The 19,813-nt window shown below is 35.0% G+C and overlaps 2 protein-coding genes across 6 annotated transcripts; one reads left to right on the top strand and one right to left on the bottom strand.

Annotated features, from left to right (window-relative positions):
* Positions 1 to 253: 253 nt before the first annotated feature.
* On the bottom strand, positions 254 to 2,966 carry LOC18586725 (Ribosomal protein L9/RNase H1). Of its 4 annotated transcripts, none has more exons than XM_007010249.3 (6): positions 2,813 to 2,966; positions 2,356 to 2,523; positions 2,125 to 2,259; positions 1,526 to 1,630; positions 1,031 to 1,135; positions 254 to 810 (listed from the first exon to the last, which is right to left on the bottom strand). In XM_007010249.3, the coding sequence occupies exons 2-6, from the start codon at positions 2,497 to 2,499 to the stop codon at positions 646 to 648; spliced, it is 654 nt and encodes a 217-aa protein (XP_007010311.3). In that variant the 5' UTR covers positions 2,500 to 2,523; positions 2,813 to 2,966; the 3' UTR covers positions 254 to 645. The 4 variants fall into 4 exon arrangements, with proteins under 4 accessions (XP_007010311.3, XP_017984451.2, XP_088666862.1 ...); XM_018128962.2 differs by having other exon boundaries at positions 2,356 to 2,520; positions 2,813 to 2,961; XM_088810736.1 differs by having other exon boundaries at positions 2,356 to 2,549; positions 2,813 to 2,961.
* A 41-nt stretch (positions 2,967 to 3,007) lies between these two features.
* On the top strand, positions 3,008 to 19,610 carry LOC18586724 (Zn-dependent exopeptidases superfamily protein). 2 transcript variants are annotated; one of them, XM_088810735.1, is made up of 16 exons: positions 3,008 to 3,274; positions 3,682 to 3,795; positions 3,923 to 4,037; positions 6,080 to 6,162; positions 6,270 to 6,346; positions 6,530 to 6,607; positions 7,415 to 7,486; positions 7,606 to 7,679; positions 9,554 to 9,686; positions 9,781 to 9,852; positions 9,949 to 10,068; positions 10,341 to 10,409; positions 11,105 to 11,245; positions 17,797 to 17,881; positions 17,986 to 18,424; positions 19,081 to 19,217. In XM_088810735.1, exons 1-16 carry the CDS (start codon positions 3,211 to 3,213, stop codon positions 19,082 to 19,084), a joined length of 1,740 nt encoding a protein of 579 aa, XP_088666861.1. In that variant the 5' UTR covers positions 3,008 to 3,210; the 3' UTR covers positions 19,085 to 19,217. The 2 variants fall into 2 exon arrangements, with proteins under 2 accessions (XP_088666861.1, XP_007010305.3); XM_007010243.3 differs by having other exon boundaries at positions 3,010 to 3,274; positions 19,140 to 19,610.
* Positions 19,611 to 19,813: the final 203 nt, after the last annotated feature.

Below are 19,813 nucleotides of genomic sequence, written 5' to 3' on the forward strand. Positions count from 1 at the left end.
GGTGTTTCGAATGATGGAGTTTTAGAGTATAAGATAAGACGCAAATGAGTTTATTAAAACAAAGACGACGTGGTTGCATCAGACATTGATTTAATTGAGGTGGCTTGATTAGGACCATGAACTGGTTTCTTTCCATCTTCCTTTTTTAATTTTTTTATGGAAGGGGAGTTACTCAGAGGGAGATTAAACTTCAGTGTAAATTGATTAAAATTAGTTAACTGGTAGATTAAGCATAATTTAAAAAGTTCCGAACTTATTGAGACATCTGCAAATTGATGAAATTCCTAGACAAGAGCTTTCGCTTAAGGTTATTACAAGAGATAAAAATACAATCCTGCAAAGTTGATTGACTTGCCTGTGAAGAGGGTGGGTGTTGTGATTACTAGATAAAATCACTTCCTTTAAAAATTAAAATTTTTTGTCCAATTTAGAGTTTGAAGTGATGGTAAATAGCATCATCAGACATCGAAGAACGATACTCCCTGGACATTTGATTCCTATGATCCCACTTAGCTAATTCAAAAAGAAGATATTGTTCCTCTGCAATAATATAAAATCATATAAAATCACGGCATATTACTGAGACACCACTAAGGTCTGAAAGTTCTTTTCTTGCTTGGTGGTATCCAGCTCCAATATCTCTGTTTATTTACCTCGGATCTTAACTTGAAGAGTCCAATGAACTTTACCTTCTGGGAGAGGTATGGATTTTGGCAACCGTAATGGCACCTCAAACTCTCCAAATGTTGACAAAGGTGTTGGTAGGTATAGGTTTTCAGGTTCAATGTGCACACATAGCTGCCTTGCAACCTGAGAGAATATGAAGGATTTATCAACCATGGAATACATGGAAATAACAACTTAGAGACAAAAACTTCCGTAGTCTCACTCTCTGCAATTATAAGAGCAATTTTTTTTTCTTTTTGCAAAAACATGGGCTGATATATAACACTAAAAACAGATATAACCCACTGTCTATCAAAGAGATGTGAGAGAAATTATTACTTGTGATAAAGAAGACAAGCCATACCTCAGCAACAAGTTCATCTTTTGTCACAGGTGAGCGCAATTCGACTGGGTCATCTTTCGTAGCACGAGCACGGAACTTCTCAACATCGATGAATCTCCTCAATACCTATAAAATGCAATATAAGTTGTACTCTAGATCCAAACAGAAGGCCAACATAACTGCAATTATTGTTTCCAAGCTTCAACAAAATTTTGAAAAGATAATTGTTCACAAATAACAAGTTGATTCAATTATCACTTTCTAGCATCTTTCAGAATTTAAACAAGTCCTATTTCAAATTTTTAACACCATTTTTTTAATGACACATGCTTACTTTGGCTTTTGTTACCCCAGCAGTAAAGGGTCAAAGATCCAACGTTTCAGTCCCCCACCCTTGACCTTGTTTAGTTGTACATCCCCTAAAACGCGTTTTTTTCCCTAAACAACATATGAACCTGAAGGGAAAAAAGAAAGGGAAAGTTCCTGGATTAAGGGCTTTACAGATAGGGCACTAACCAGCCGGGCATTAACTAGACGGTTTGCTGCCTTCTCATATTCTTTTGTCTTATCTTCCACAGTCTTTGCAACTACTTGAACCTCCTCTTCCTCTGGTTGATAAATCTGATGTGCAAGCAGAACACACTGGTAAGTTATGTATCAGAAGTGACTCCAGTGAATCAGGTCACTTCAATTGGCAAACTAGATAAGCAGAATGAGCATAATTATCTAAAATAAATAATGGATTTTTTCCTTCAGCAATATTATACATCCATAAGCTACATATGAATCCTAAAAAGGAGTGAGAGAGCAAAAGAGTAAGCAAGCACTAATATAATCACATCAGGGGATGTATTTCATCCTTTAGGCTATATATAGCAGATGATTAGCATCTAAAAAGTGGCACTACTTGAATCATAATACTAACTAAAACCAGCAGCTACATTTGTTTTTCCTTGAATGTGTCATGACAAAAGGTTTATATGAAACTTTGGTATGCATATAGATGTGTGTGTCTAATGAAGAGCACATTGATGTATGAAAATAAGTTCCAAGCATCAAAGGTAGATTTTGCCTCGAAAGTGAACAGAGTCAATTAAACAGGGAAGAAAACCGACCTTACGCTGCTCCCTAATGAGATGAACAAACTTATCAATATTAGGGACTGCAAGCAATTTCGGCATCAGGTGGTTGCGAAAATAACCAGGAGCAACTCTGACAGTTTCACCTGCTTTGCCAAGCTTCTCGATGCTCTAAAAGCAAATAGAAGTAAAGCAGAACTGAGAAAAATATTTAAGCGTAAATTGCAGCGAACCAATTGCGAAATTTACTGATTGAAAGTTATTCACCGTTGTAAGAATGACTTCCAACTTCCTGTATCTAACTCCTTGGCAAGCAAACAAGAGAGGTTGCATCAAGCGATCCTGGTTCTGAACATTCGTGTCTCTGATGATTTGCCGGAGGGCATTTCTGCCATGCTGGAGATAAGCCATCCAATTCCTCTCTCAAGATTACTTCTACGTAAATACAAAGAATTTAGTGCCTGCCAAAGTAAAACTAAAATAACTACAAAGATTTCCAAATGAGTTAACCTTAACTCTATTAATCCAATGCTCTAATGATGGACATTACCAAATGCAAACCTATCTTCAAGTAACAAACTCACAATCAGAATCGTGCATTTACTTACAGGCAAATTTGAAAATCTTGATGTTCAATTTATTCAGGAAAGTCTAACCGAAAAACTGAAAGGAATGAGAGAGGGAAAGGAAGAAGATATAGATGCGAGGGAGCTAAAGCGGGTACCTCAGTATGGCGTTCGGGAGGGAAAATGGCTCGCCGGCGAGGGAGGGAGGGTTGAGAGGAGAAACGGAGCTCAGCTGGGTTAGGTTTTCAGTGGGAAGGGAATAGTCGTTCTATATGGACCCTACAGCAGCCCACTTACTCTGTAGCCTCTCCCTACATTTTTTCTTTAAATAAACTCACACTTGTCAAACGGCGCCGTTTGGGAACTTCTAACACTGTTGCCCGTCTTTTCGTTGCCTCCCTCATTCCCCTTTCTTCCATTTCTTCTCACCGAATCCCTTTCGCTTGGTACTGACTTTTGTGAAGGTTGTTTATGGAGTCCTCCCGATTCCACCGTTCAAAATCTGTACTTTGTTGAGCATGTCCTAGGGTTTTTGGTTTCCATCGAATTCTCCATCATGGCCTTGAAAATCGTTTTCCTCCTTTTGCTCTTCAGTTTCCAGTCTCGTCTCTCTTTGTCTGGTAAGCTTCTCTTTTGCATACGCGATTTCTAACTCTTACTGTTTTTTTTCTTAATTTACAATCTCTTAAATTCGAAGATGCCTTTTGATTTGATTGCTTATAAAATGGAAATCGAGTGAGATTATTTCGGCAGCATTAACTCAGTCGTTTTACTTGTATTAGGTTCGGTAGAGTCGTCGCTTCGTTGCTTCTTTTCTCTTCTGACTTTTGTTTTACGATTATTCCAGTTTGATAGAAGTTATAAATAAAAAAAAAATTACACTATATTTGGTTGTAATGTAATTGCAATATCTAGTTTGCTATCTTTTGGTCTTAATTCAGTGTTCTTTTTTATTATTATTCTTTAACATTAATGAATTGGAGTTTTGAATTGAATTTAGCTTTTCTTATTGATTTGGAAATTTTAGATCAGACGAACTCAATGGAGTCAGTTCCTGATCTTCAAAAGTCAATGTACATGGTTGTTGATGGATACCCTTGTGTTCGACTTGTCAATCTTTCGGGAGAGATTGGTTGCTCAAGTAAGACTCTTGGAGGATTTTTTAATTTGTTGCACCATACTTATTTGTATCTAAATATTTCCCAAGATTAATTCTTTTGTCTACTGTTTGTCAAATTTTGGTTTTCCTTCCAATGTTTTGTTTCCAGATCCTGGACGAGACAAGGTTGTAGCTCCAATTGTAAAATACAAGGACACCAAGGAGTTGGGTCAGCCATCTGCAATTTTGTTGTCAATGGATGATGTGCAAGGTTTTTTTAGTAGGTATGCCAATCAGTTTTTTTTTTTTGAGCCTGCTTGGGAATGTGTCTTGTGTATATGCACGAATATATCATTTCTTCTTTCTGGATCTTTGTTCTAGGCATGGTTTTCTTTTATTTATTTTTATTACAGAGGAAAATGCATATTCCTTTTACTTTAGAGATTAGTTTCCTCACTAACTGGGATTGTTTACCAAAGTGTCATTTCAATTTTCTTTCCTTGCATGTGTATGCATAGTAATTCCTATTAATCTTCATTTTGGCTCATTGGTATTATACACGCTTTGAATTATGATATTAAGCCTGTCATAGAACTTTATTATGCATTAAATATTCCATTAAATGAAAAACTGTATTATTATCTATACCCCTTCAATTACATTTCTTTTTTGAATTCAGTACATAATCCATTAGATAGACTCTCGAAAGGGCCCTAATGTTATGATACTTAAAGAGTGTGTGTCTCTGATTTTGGTTTCATAAGAACAGGCAATATACTTCAGAGAAATGAAGGTTAAAGGAGGCTATTTTGACAGTGACTAGCATCTGATAATTAGGATGTGCTGAAACAAAAAATGCTGCAACTAAGATGAGAAATGTATGTTGAGAAGACTAGGCCAAGGCCAAGAATTGATGTAGGACTACTAGGTGGTTAGGATTTATGACTTTTCTGATTTACATGCTTGAGTAGAAAAAGACAAATTAAATAAATAAAAGGAAAAGGAAAAGGAAAAGAAATCCCTGAGCTCCACACTAAGGTTCCTTAGGAGTCACACCTAAGGTTGATTGCATCATACAATCACAAAGCAATTATGCTGGAAATTTCTCTGATAGTAAACTATATTTCACTGAATGAGTGTTGATTTATATAGATTCCTAGCATTCCTAATCCTAGAAAAAATAGAACTCTGATTCCTATTATGACTTTAACAAATTCTTAGACTCCAAATAGAAAATTAATAAACTTACCCAAACTAAGATTCTAGACTCAAAATCTGAAATTTCTAGCATACCAAAAACTAAGAAAGTGCCCTGTGAACTTAACACTCAAGAAGACAGAAAATGAAATAAGAACCAATGACTTCAACTTAGAGAAACATAAACCTAAGACTTAAATGAACTAATAAAGCCTGCTCAAGTTCCTAGCTCAACATTTCATGGCCATTTGCCAAATTAAGGCTTGGGCATCACAATTAGCCTTAGTGCTGCTTAATCACCTTTGGAGGCTGCTGCCAGTGTGCTACATCAAGAATAGAGATATGCTTCTTTTCTTATTATTATTTCTTTTTCTTTTTGGTTTTAAATTTGAGAAGAATGATCTAAAGTATATGGATGAAAGTAGGTTTAATTTGATTGAGGATTGGGCTTTGTTTTGGTGAATTTGGAATTAAGTTTTCTTAAAGTTAGAAAGCTATTAAAGATCAGTATTCTTGGGGTTAATTGGGAGCAAAAAGATAAGAATGTACTGTTTCTATGTTTTACATTAGTATGTGGAAATGGAAGGCTATTGTAGCAACATTGGATACTTTTTGTGGTAATTTGTGTACATTTTGGGTTATATCATAGCTTATGAGAAAGAGGAAGCCTATTGCAGCAATGCTGGATGGGTTTTGAGGTTATCTCTCTATGTTCACAATCATATTCAAAGCTCATGCGAACAATTCATTTAAGCATAGATGTAAAAACCTGTTTCTCTACTCTAATCACTACACTATAATAAGTGTAGAGAATGTTCATAGTTGCAGCAATAGTGCCATAGTAACTGTTTTGGGGCCAAAGGTATTTGTCATATGAGCTTGATCGTTGGCTGATATTCGCTGATTAGATGTTTCTAAGTTGAAACATTCGGAGAAGGTTTCTATTAAAGAGCTACTAACCCTGTTTTGCTATTTATTGCTAAGTTGCTGACTTTTAGCTTTCAATAAGATTATGAAGATTGCAACTTTGGAATGAATGCTGCATACAGATGGTCTTCTGATGATTTTGCTTGTGTAAGCTATGATTCTCTTTGATAATCTTATCATCAAGTACCTGCTTCTGTTTCAGAGTATCAAATGATTCAAGCTTTGCCAGGAATGTTGGTGGTGTTTTAGTTGAATCAGGGATTGAAATCCAAAATAAGCTAAAAGGTAAATGCAGATCGTACTTATTACTATAAATCTTCTATCTACAGAGCTAGGGTGGGTCAAGGAACTATGCTTATTTTGCTAACAGTTGAATCTTCTTTTTCTTTCAGGATTCTCTCCTGCTCAGAAGTTTCCTCAAGCTGAATTTGCACCTTATCATAACACCAGTTATGAGTGGAACCCAATTGTATGTCACTAGTTTATATTAGGATAAGATTTTTTGAGTTTTGAAGTATCTTTGTTAGCTAGTTATTGTTGCCCAAACAATTTCTGTTTTTTCTTTTGTCATTAATACTTGTTGTCATGGGCCTTCATGGTCTTTCCATTACATGTGACATGCTATAGAACCCTGGTTTTTGTGCATTTGCAGGGAAATGGAGATATGTGGAAATCTTATAATTTTCCTGTGTTTTTACTTTCTGAAAGTAGCACGTCAACCTTGCAAGAGGTAAATGAAAGAAACTTCTTAGGTTTTTTCTTCTAGCCTCCTATGATGGTTAACAATTAATGATTTTTTGATTTAGTCTGGTTGCAGTTGTTTTTGTGGAAATAGATTAAGTGATTGTGTTAAATTTCTCAGATAGATTACATTTTCTGATTTTGATAGAATGTTGATACCTGCTTGGGTTATTTCTGGGCATGGTTTATATAAAATAAAACCAATATGCAATGTATTTATTCAAGCTATATTGATGCCATGATGTAAGAATTCAACAGAATAGAAGTACGAAAGCAAGCATATGAAATATACCAAAATAAAAGGCAAAAGATGAAAATATGAGTCTAAAACTACAACATGACACTAACTAGACATTTAAGAGACTATTTATCATAGACTTATGGTTGCTCTACAATCATGGCCCTTGATCTCACAAGTTAGTTTAATTTACTCCGTCTAAGCCATATACAAATCACATGTTATTTATGTGACTCTTTAATAAGACAACAACAATAGTGCAAGGAAATATGAAGACTCGAATAGAGACTAATAAAACTGAAGAAATTGAACTGTCCTATTGGCTTTAGATTGGTGTTTGGATGCTCCTACATCACAAACTGTGTCAAAGTAATCGTCTGCGAGGTGTAGTCAGTACAATTTAAATACCCCGGAACTAGAAATGTATTTGTGCTATAAGATTTTAGGGAACTGAAGTATCTTGCCAAACTAGTAAGATTGTCTGGTAGTTTCACATATTTGGTTAGATTGTAGTCCTGGTCTGATGCAAATTTCGTAATGATTTCACTTACTATGCAGGTTACCATGAAGAACGAGAAAACAGAGAAAGCTTATACTACTAATGTGGCAGAATTTGATCTGGTGATGCAGGTATAATGTTACTACTGATTCAATATAATTATGGTCTTGCACATTTTGATGATTATGTAACTTCTTGTATCATTTTTATGACTTACTTTCTAGTTTTTTGTACATTTGCCTTGGATTAGACAACTAAGGTTGGGACTCATGATTCAGAATCTTGTTTGAAAGAGGAGACTTGCCTTCCATTAGGTGGATACAGGTGAAGTTTCTCTGTTTCTTAGGAAATTACTACTTCCAAAATGCTATCTGTTAGTTCAGTTTTAATAAATTTGGGTTCACGGCACTATAATCTTTTCTATCTGGTATGTATTCAAAGCATGCAATTTGTCAGTTCCTTTTCCATTCTTGTTTTTGTGGAATTATAAACCTCATAAAGTAAAAATCTGATTATTATGTTGAGAGTAAGAGTGTGAAGCACCATTTAATCAGTAATTTGCCTAATTAACACTTGCTTCCTTATTTATTTGTTTTATCTGTGTTTGCAATTTGGCTGGTAGAAAAAGATTGACCTTTGCGTATACAAGATGGAGTGATGTTTATTCTTATGGTGACATAACTTTTTTACTTCAAGGTGGAATGCTCAGAGGGGTGAGCATTGCGCTGCATTAGATCTCTATGCTTCCATTTGTGAATTCCAGCTTACAGAATCGGCTCTGAAAAACTTTTGCAGTGTTAGTTTTGACCCAAATACCCCTTTCCTTTATGCAAAATTCAGCTTCCATTTTCTCTGTAACATCCTACCCTTTGTCATGAGATGGGACACAACCAAAAAAGACTAGCCTACTAGATGAGGAAATTATTCCACTTTGAGATCTCCATGAATTTCTTTCCTATCCAATGTGGAATTGTTGCATCTTGCCTACAACTCCTTGAGTGCCTGGCTTGACATTTTTTTTCTCCTGAACATGTGACAACCTTGTCATAGTTGGACCATCCTGCCTTCAGGTAGGATCTTAGAGATGTTGCACAATAATTGTGAAACGGAATTTGTAGGATATTCTACAAATAAATAAAGTATATGTTAAACCTAGAATATCATATCGGGTTTCTTGTGGATTCACACCAATGGAGAAGGCAATCACCCTGTCATAAGAAATCAACATTGCAAACGCATATAAGTAGACTTGGGACATGACCGAACCCTAACATACTTTGGGCTACATGTAAGGTGCAACAACATTGTTAGACTGATGTGAGTCCCATGACACAAAAATAAGACTTGTTTCTAGCCAAGCTGGAAGTTACATAAGACACTTGACTTAATGAAAACTATAACTGAAACAGCTATAAAAGTAACGAAACAGCACAAAACTAAATTAAACTCAACATGTCATTTCTAAATCTTAAAAGGATATTTCAAACTAGAAATTGTATCGTGGAGCCAAATTTCCCTTGTCTTCTATGCACCTCAAGTAAATTCTGCCAGTTTTAGTTTTCAGATGCCTTTCCTGCCCCTCAAAGTACTTAGCATGAAATTTGATCAGGGAATGGGTCAATTTAGTACCACATTGCACAGGATGGCCTCAACCCAAAAGACTAGCCTATCAGGACCATCCTTCTTTGTAAGCCCCACAAGATTCTTCACCTCTTCATAATTGTGTACGCTTGATTCAGCTTCCTCTGCCTCTAAGCACCTTGCATGCCACCTTGTGCTCCTTGGAATTTCTAAATACCTCTTTATTCAGTTTATCTAAATTAGTTGGCATTAATCAGTTCTGAGAAGTAGATAATGGAACTTGTGGTTAGCTTGTTCTTTGATTCTGAATATTGGGTGAAATTATAGCCCTTCTCTGTGTTGTAGTAGTATGTGATCATTTTCCAGTTTTATGGTCCAAAAGGGATTGCTAGGTCATGTGCTGGAAATCATGTCTTTCCTGAAAGATATATATCACAAAGAAAAGTAATTAATTACCCGATGAAACAAAATTTAAACAAAAAGAAATGTTATATCATGTTTCCACATGAGCTAAAACTTGTTTGTGGCTGAATGCTGAATCATGGGTCAAGGATTCTTATGTTTTCTGATGTTTTACATCAATGTTTAATTTTATGCATCTTAATCATGAAGGGCAGTGTTTGGTCAGCAGTCCCACCAATTAACAGCTCATCCTCAAATCAGTCCAAGCCCATTATAATAACCGTGGCTTCGATGGATGCTGCATCATTTTTCCGGGACAAAAGCCTTGGTGCAGATTCCCCTATATCTGTAAGTTCATATTTTTCATAGTAAGATTCATTTCATTTATATGTTCTGTTTTCTGCCTGATTGAGTCCAAAATTTTTTTTCAAATACTTTCCAGGGAGTGATATCATTGCTGGCAGCAGTTGATGCTCTTTCTCGTGTAGATGGTTTAGATGACCTTAATAAACAGGTTTTCTTAGACTTTCATTCTTCCTTGCTACATTGGAGGTGGTAAACCTCCAAGAAATTTTTTTTGTCGTCTAATGTTTCCATAAATTTGGTGCAGCTTGTATTTCTTGTTTTCACTGGCGAGGCCTGGGGTTACCTTGGTAGCAGGAGATTTTTACTTGAACTTGATCAGCAGTCAGATGCTGTTCGTGGCCTCAATAGCACATTGGTTGAGTTGGTATGCTTCGCCCTTGGTTGAACTTGATTAGGATCATGTAAACTGGAAGGGGTTTTTTTACCTACCATGGCCTACTGTTGCTTTGTTACTTTGATCAATTAAGATTGTGTGTGTGTGTGTGTGTGTGTATGCTTGTGTATATGTATGAAGTAATGGATACTTCATTTGTGTTTTCTATGATAAGTAGTTGACTTATCACTCATGTCAAGCTTGTTCTCTCCCACATATTAATGTATCTATTAATTAATTTGTTTCTTTGTGGTTTGGAAAAGGTCATGGAAATTGGATCGACTGGAAAGGGCTTCAGTCAAGGGAACAAAACCTTTTTTGCTCACACAGAGGTAGTGAATGACTTGTTTATTTTATGAATTTTAATAATGCACCTGTCATATATTACTTTAAACATCCTGCACATGGTTGTTTTGCATTCTTTTATATTTAAGCATTCTACACAGGGTTGTTTGAGGTACACTAGACAACCATATGATGCGATACGTTAAAAAAGTAAAAGTGATGGTAGAGGGAATTGTTGATTTGAATGTTTAATGCAGCAGTGTGTTGAGGCATTAATGCTGTTTGGTAGTGGATTTTATGGGTGAGGGCTAAGTTGATCTGCTGGTGATGGTGGATCATTTACAATTGGGGCCAATGAATGATTTTGGCCCATTTGCTCCCCTTTTGATTTTTCTGTTGAAAGGTGGCAATGGTTAAATCTTGCCTCCCATGCTGGGTCAAAACTACCACAAAGCAATCATAGTGTAGAATGTTTGCTCTATTTTAAATGAGCACGTTAATCATTATTATAAGGAGAATAGTAGTTTCCATGATAGTTGCTCTTAGTTTGTGCCATCCACCAGTTTCTTTTGATTGAGATAGTTTATGATATGTTTTGCTAGCATGATTAGGAATTGGACACTATGCCTTCTATGCTTTCATGTGAATGTTCTTGTACGCCTTAAATTAATTATTGAGTATTTATCAACCATTGATGACTAATATATCACTATTTCTTAAGTCTTGGTGGTTATTAATGTAGGTTTCATCTGGTGCAAATGAAGCTTTGGATGCCTTAAAACTTGCTCAGGAGTCCCTTAAATCTGAAGGTGTTACAATTTCAACTGCTAACTCTTCAAATCCTGGAATCCCTCCGTCATCATTGATGGCATTTCTAAGAAAGGTTTCAGTATTAAACTTGAACTCTTATGTTTGCTTTGACTATTCCTAGTTCTTTTTCATTTCATTTTATAGTCAAGTATGTGTACTCATGCAAAATATACCGTTGTTTCCTACTTGAGCTATGTCATTTTAATCTTACGAAACTTTTATAAATTGGGACTTGATTTAGAGAATTAACAATTTGAACTGTTCCATGTTAGACAATAACAATTTGGGGATTTCACCTGTGGTGCAAAATAGGTTCTATTTGGATTAAAGTTAGTGTCTATTAAATTTTGGGGATGTCAACCTTCGTGCAAAATGGGTTCTATTAGGGTTAGGGTTCAAGTTTGGGTTATAACCCTAAACCCTAACTCTAACCCTAAACAATTCAAATTTGAGGATTTAGAGCTTAGTGTGAAATTGGTGGTATTAGGGTTAGAGTTTTGGGAACCCTAATTGGTTCAAATTTGAGGATTTCACCTCATGTGAATTGGTGGTGTTTTGGTAGGTTTCAGGATTGAGAACCCTGATCGATTGTAATTTGGGGATTTCACCCTTAGTGCGAAATTGATTGTATTTGGTTAGGGTTCGAGATTGAGGTTATGGTTGTAATTTGGGTTCAGCTAAGTAATTTGTTGTAATAGGTCTTGACGTGGCTGACGATTTCTACAACTTGATGGTTCACCATTATAGTGAAGTGATGATCCTAGGAAATGTTGATCCCAATTGATACTCTTACATAGAGTTTACCAATGGCATATTTGAAGGTTTAGTTGATGTTTCTACTACTGGCATAGGAATGAGTGTATCCATTAACTCACGACATCCAAAATTTAAGGAGTTATTTGAGTTGAGACCTTATGAGGATGTTTTCAAATTCAAAATTAATCAAGGTGTCAAGAAGAGTGACCTATACTTGGATCTTATACCTGCAATTCCTCTACAAACAATGAATCCTATATCAAGTATTCTATTAATGTTAATAATGTTAATTGCTCTATTGAAAATATGCATGTTACTAGAAATTGTGATAATATTGTAAGGGATAAAATACACCCATTTCTCTAAGTTTTGATCGAAATTACACGAGGGGTTCATTAGTTTTCAAAATAGACACTGCCCCAAAAAAATATTTTTCGCTGGACATGTAGGTTTAGCCGTTAGTCAACCATTAGTGTTTCCGTCAGTTTGATGATGTGGCAAGTGTAAAAATATAATTTTACCCTTGATTAATTTTTAGAATTATTATTATATAATTTTATTAATTTTATTAATAAAGAAAAAACTCCCCAAATGGGGAGCCCGATTTGGGGCTCCTTAAGGGAGCATTGATGCCTTGGGTGCTCCCCTTTCTTGGGAAGCTCCTATATTTTTTTTTAAAAATATAATAATAAATTTTTAAATTAATAAAGAAAGGGCATTTTAGTACTTTCATAATTTTTGTTAACGGTGTTTGCATTCTTGGAGTGGAGTATCCATTTTGAAAACTAATGAACCTGCTTGGAATTTTGATTAAAATTTAGGAAGATGGGGGTATTTTACCCTCTTGTAAATGTTGATGTAAATGTAGATGACAATGTAAATACTTATGATGCTATATATGGTACTAGTATAAGGAGAAGTTCTGATTTAGGAAGAGGGATAGGTAGAGGCAGAGGTAGAGGTTGGGTTAGTTCAGATAGTTTTAACGGTAGAGGTTCAGTAGTTGTTGGTGGTTATCTTGGTGCTAGTACTTCAGTTAGTAGTTTAGGCAATTTATGTTCAAGTTCTAACGTAAATAGAAGTGATTCAAGGGACAATAATGTGGAAGAATGAATTAATGTTTCAAGTGAGGATATTGATTGGATGTTTGAGATTGAGAGTGAAGAACCAAAAAGTTAGTTTAAAGGCAATGGGGAGAAGAATGTTAAGGATAGAGCAGTAGATAGTAATATTAATAGTCTTTGACTAATGTTAGAAGTGATGTTGAAGAGGTTAATCAAACAAGTTTTGATTCTAATAAGGAGGGGATAGCTATTGATAGGTTTATGGTAAGCATCTCTTATGCGCTTGATGAATGTTAAAAGATGAGGCTAGTTGATAATATGTTATTTAACAATTTTAGTCATTTTGGAGAGGTCATGGCAAATTATATGAATAAAAAGGGATTGAGGTAGCTTGCAAAAAAAAAAAAAAAAGGGATTGAGGTGCTTTATACTTTATCTTCTCATTTTTAGCCCTTTACAACTCAATCCCTTCTTGAATCATATAGTTTGTCATGACTTTTTTAAATTGACTAACTTTTTTAAAGAACATGTTCTCTACCAATCTCACGTTTTCACACTCATCATGTGCATAAAAGATGCGTACTATAGACTTATCAATAGCTCTCCCATCTCTATCAAAATCAAAACTTGCTTGATTATCTTTCTCAACATTACTTCCAATATTAGAGAGACCATCAACATCACTATCTACTACCTTATCTTTAATATTCTTCTCGTCGTTGCCTTCAGATTGACTTTTTTCTTCTTCACTCTCAATCTCAAGCATCCAATCAATATCTTTTCTCGAGGTATCAGTTCCTTCTTTCACATTAGTGTCCCTTGAATCACTACTATTCATATTAGAACTGGAACACAAATTGATTAAACCACTAGTTAAAATACAAGCACTAAGATCAATAGACCTTTTGCCTACACAACCACTAGCAACAGCAGTTGAACCTCTACTACTAAAACCTACTTGAACCAACTCTACTTTTGCCCTTACTTATCCCTCTCGCTGTACCAGATTATCAACATCACAATTTCCATCAACATCAAAATTTACTTATCACAATTTTCAGTAGTATGCATGTTTCCAACAAAGCAATTAACATTATTAACATTGGTAGAATATTTACCTGCTACAAGATTTATTGTTTGTAGAGGAATTGCTGTTGTCAATTTTGTACACGCAAGTATACGTATCGAACAAGTAATATAGATAGTAAGTCCAGAATCGTATCTTACAAGGATTTGCTCCTAATTATTTACTAAGTACTAAAATTATGACATTAATCTTATTCAAGCAACTTGATGTTTTAGAAAGTTAATTAAAACTAAATTAAAACAACCACTAAATTAATTAATAGAAACTAATAATTCACTTGAGAAAGGCAATATTTTAAAATCTAGGATTATGAGTTCATTCAACACTTCATCTGATACTAGTTTTTCTCGTTATTTATCTTTCTTGGATGGTTTTACTAAACTAGAATCTAAAACTATGGACAAGTCTCTGTCGAGTTGCTTGTACAAATAATTAACGTAATTAGTTCACTATGTGTCTACAGGAATCAGTTAAATTGAGTTCATTAAGCAAGTGTCCTAATGTGGCTATGTATGACAATTGGCGTATGTCTACCCCGAATCGCGAATCAGATCACATAAGTGACGTGAACATATACTATTCAAAACTTAGGTCAATCTAAAATTTCTCTGTCTAGTCTCAATTAGATTCACAAATCAGTTAATTGTTGGCCAAGCAATTAAAAACATTAAGAACATATTTGAATAAGCAAAATTACGTCCATTCATGATAAATAAAACAGAAACTAATATTCAAACTATATGTTGAAATCCACCACAATTTTAGAAAAATAATTTAGCTCATAATAACAAATAACATCCAAAGAAATTTTGCCATGAATCCAACTCAAAGAAAATAAAAGAAACACAAAAGTAAAGAAAGAAACTAAGTGTTGGAGCTTTATGATCTCAATTCGCTCTCAAATTCTTTTGTTTTTTTGCTTTGTTCTTAGCTCCAAATCTCCATAATAGTTGGTTGCTACCTTCCCTTTAAAACCTTTGAAAAAGGTCTTCTAAATAGGCTCCAAGTAACCTAATTTCCAAAATCTTGTTAAATTTTTATTTTTGAAAAATTGCCCAGCGTTGCGGCTTTGATTTCTTGGCACTGCAATGTTGGTTTTTTGCTACAGTAGTGCTGTAGCGCTACTTCTCTAGTGCTGTAGCATTGAGCTCTCGAGAAAATTGTATGGTGAGCTTCCTTTCACTAGCGTTGTAGCGTTGTTCTTCTAGTGTTGCGGCAGTCTATCAACTTCGAATGTAATTTTCATCCTGATTTGATCCAAACTGGGAAAAGTGAAAAACATAAAAGTTGTAGCCTTGTTTCTTAACCTTGCAATGGATTGAGGATCATGTCAATTGGACTTTTGGATTGAAAGATATGCTTCGAATATTGCATCATGTTCAGTCCATGAGTACTACTGCAATGTTTTGACTTAGACATATTTTGAGCACGATCCAATCTGAACTGGGTGAAGTGGTAAACATAAAAGTTGTAACCCTTCTTCTTATAAGTCTAGTGGTTGAAGAATCACTTCATTTGGAGTTTTGTAGACAGATATATGGTCAAAATACCGCAACATATACGAATGAAGTCATCACCATACTTGCACAGATTTTCATCAAATGAGCCTTTATCATTAAACTTCATACAAAAGCAATTAGAGAAATTATCAATACTATTCTTAAAGTAATTTAAAACAAAATAACATAAAATTTAACTAAAATAACTTAAATTAACTATTCAACATGTAATCAAACTTAAATTTAAAAAACACCTAAAATGCTACAATAAATCTCAGATTTAATTCCTTAAGCCCTCAAAATGTATCAAAATAACTTTATATAATAGAGTTATCAATTGCAGGTATAAGATACAAGAACAGGTGGATTTTCTTGTCAGCTCGAAATATTTTGAACAACTTGAGAACATTCTCATCAATTCTCAACTCAAATAACTACTTGGACTTTGAATGCTGTGTGTTAATAGATACACTCATTCTTATGCCAACAATGGAGTCATCAGCTAAACCTCTAAATGTCATTGGTCAACTCTACAAAAGAGTATTGGATGGTTAGCCAATAAAAAAAAAAAAATTATGTAAGAGTATCAATTAGGATAAACATTATTTATGATCATCACCTCACTGTTTTAGTGAACCACAAAGTCGTTAAAAACGTTAGTTATGTTGAGACCCCGTTATAACAAATTACAATAGTATGTAAGTTGAACTCAATTTACAACCATAACCCAAAGAACCCTAACACCAATATCCAATTTCACACTAGTAGTGTAATCTCCAAATTAGAATCGATCAGGGTTCTCAATCTTGAACGTTAACCTAAATATCACCAATTTTGCACCAAGGGTGAAATCTCAAAATTCAAATCTGTTAGGGATTTCAGAACCCTAATGCCACAAATTTTGCACCAGGCCTTAATTCCTCAAATTTGAATCGTTTAAGGTTAGGGTTCTGGGTTACAACATGAATCTTAATCCAAATAGAACCCATTTTGCACTAAGGATGAAATCCTCAAATTTTTAATTGGAACCCTAAACTTAACCCAAATGGAACCCATTTTGCATTAGGGTTGAAATCCCCAAACCTTAACCCTCCACTCAAACTCCAACTGAAAATACGCACAAATGTTTATCACAGATGCACAACAACAACACTTAATTGATGCACAACGACGGTGTTTCCTCAAGCTTTCATTCCTATTCACTTCCAATTTGAAAGACGCTCTAAGGGTTTCAAAAATATCAAACAAATTAAAGGCAATCAATGAACCAACGGTTTTTTTGTGCTTTACGAGTTATTAATCTGGAAAGCTTAAAAAATCCTAACCCTAACCAATTGGTGGCTAGAAAGGATGAAGAGCTGCAAAGGGAGTCTATAGTGGTTAGTGATGAATGAATTTGCTTCCAAATGATGCTATTATGGGTTATTTATCTTATGGACTAAAAATTCATTAACAGCGTTTGCACTTTTTGAGGTAGAGTGTCCATTTCCAATCTAATAAACTAAGAATAAATTATGATCAAAACCTAAGGGTAGGGGTATTTATCCTTTTATTTTTGATACATATGCATATTCGTGAGGTCTTGGGCTGCACAATAAGAGGTAACTCTTTCTCTTCCTATAAACCTCTTCTTCATCCTTTCGTATTTTAGGTGCTAACTCATGACCTCTAAGTTGGGGTCTCAAGTTCTAATTGTTGGGAGTTCTGTTGGAAACATATATTACATTACTTTACTATAAAATTTTGATTTATGGTATGGTGAAAAATGTTTTGTCAATTAGAATGGTTTTATAGCAACCTATGATTGGCCTAGCAGTTGTGACTACTCTTGAGAAGGGTTAAGGTCTAAGGTTGTTCCCTCTTCCCTCTTGGACTCTCACATGTCGCCCCTAAAAATAGATTTTTTTTAGAAATAAAAACTATAGCTTTATTATTGGTCCCAAATATATATTTAGCTCTATTGTAATTGTTGTAACTTAACCCCAAAGATAAATTTTTGGCTTCACCTTGAGTTAGAAAGTCTTGAAAATATAGAACACAAATTTTCAGGCCATTCTTTGTTGGCTAAGTGCTATTGTTCATATGAAGTTTTTTTAATTTATAAGATCTTCCACTACGCACTTGTCTATTTCAAGCTTTTCTGTTATGTTGGTTCGTTTTGTAGTAGAACAACAAAGTAGAATTATATCTTATTATTGGTTTGTTGATCTTGTAGTAGAACTCTTCAACTTCTGGGATTGTGTTAGAGGATTTTGATTCCATTTTTGTGAACAAGTTCTACCATAGTCATCTTGATGATTCATGTGAGTTGATTCACATTCTTGATTGTTTTTCTCTGCCCTCTCTTCATTTGTGTTTAATGTTTTGCAGAAGTTGTAACTTTGTCTTGGCACCATCTATTTTGCAGCAAATATAAACTCTTCAGCAATTGTTGCAGCTGCTTCTCTTGTTGCCCGGACCCTCTATATTCTTGCAAGTAATAACAAGGATTTAACCAGTTCAGCTATAAGTACAATCAGTGTGAATGCCTCTCTAGTAGAAGAACTGATTAGTTGCATGTTGGACTGTAATCCTGGTCTGTCTTGTGAGTTGGTTAAGAGCTATATTTCAAGCACCAACACATGCCCAAGCCATTATGTTGGTGTTGTTCTTGGAGAACCTTCCTCGACACCTTACCCCAGTCAGGTGGATGATGTTTCCAGGTTTTTGTGGAACTTTCTGGCAGATAGAACATCAATTCCAAAGGGCAATACTTCTGTTTGCTCACATGATTGTGGCAAAAATGGTGGAATGTGCATTAGAGCAGAAACAGATGGGAAGGGAGTGTGTGTTATCTCCACAACCAGGTAACTTAGCAGCTCAAAGATTCTAAAAGTGTGTTATTTTAGTACAGACTTTAAGTAGATAGTATCAGGCCAGCATTAGGAGGAGCACTGCATATACTACTGCTCATTGTATGTGTGGTCTTACCTCATCCCATCTTTCATACTCTGGTTTTCCACCTGTCCAGCCCATGATGGATCATAAAGTTGGTAAATTCCATTCTGCTGAAATCTGTCCTAAATCTGACTTATGTTTGATAATTTCAACCTGATGTTATTGTTACTGCTTTTATTCCACCAAAGATTGTTTCCTTGGTTATTTTCAGTTGATCATACTGATATCCACTTTAGAGCGATAATTGTTAGCATTGCAGGCTAGCGTATTTACCTGATCTTGATGCATTGTCACTCTGTCAAACAGGTCATTAATACTTTATATTTTTGAAACCTTGGATGATTAGATCTATCTTCATGTGCTTGGACTGAAGTAGATAATTCATGGTTGAGTGTTCTCTACTGCAGGAAGATCATTTGTCCAGTTGATACAAAGCCCTATGTACTGTATTACTACCCTATTATCAGTATATTGTTGGTACTCTTCTTAGCAGTTTGAATTGTTAAAAAGTGACAATTTAGCTATGTGACTTGCAAAATGACTGATATAATATGTTTAATTACAGTTAGACAATGTGATCGTTATATTTCTAGAATCATGAAGGCATGTGATTCTGCATTATAGGTATGTCCCTGCCTATTCAACTCGCTTGAAGTTTGACTCTGGAACTTGGAAGGTGTTGCCACCAAACTCCACTGATCCCATGGGGATGCTGGACCCTGTTTGGACAGAGAGCAATTGGAATACGATTGGTCTGCGGGTCTACACTGTTCAGGATCCTGCTTATGACCGGCTGGTTTTGCTTGGGGGTGTCGCTGTTACAGTCTTGTCTTATTTTGCAATTGTACTTACAAGAGCCTACATAACAAAGGCCTTGAAGCAGGATTGACAACTCAGTCTTGAAAATTTTTGAGACATGCAAAATTGTTAGGAGCAAAGGCTATATGCGGTAATTGATTTTTTTGTGTTATATTATTAGTTAGATTGCTAAAATTTTTAAATTGTGTTTGTGGCTGTGCTGTAGAGGATGAAAGTTGATTTAAGTTTTTATTATTCTTCTCAAGCGAAGCTGAAAGTTTGCCAGCTTAAGTTCCATTTTGAACGTCATTTTAGCAGATGTGCAGTTTTTAGTTCTGCTCAGAGCCAACGAAGCTTGTCTTTGTCTTTGTGACATTCATTTTGCTTCTGCAGTCAGCTCCCTATGGTGAGCGCTTCTTAGTGGCCTTAATTTTGGTAGAATTTGGAATCTTAAATTTTAGATGACTAATATAATTTTAATTTATATTGAATTGAGACTA

This window comes from Theobroma cacao, chromosome 10 (genome assembly GCF_053813885.1).
Source record: "Theobroma cacao isolate CCN51 chromosome 10, ASM5381388v1, whole genome shotgun sequence".
Lineage (NCBI taxonomy): Eukaryota > Viridiplantae > Streptophyta > Magnoliopsida > Malvales > Malvaceae > Theobroma > Theobroma cacao.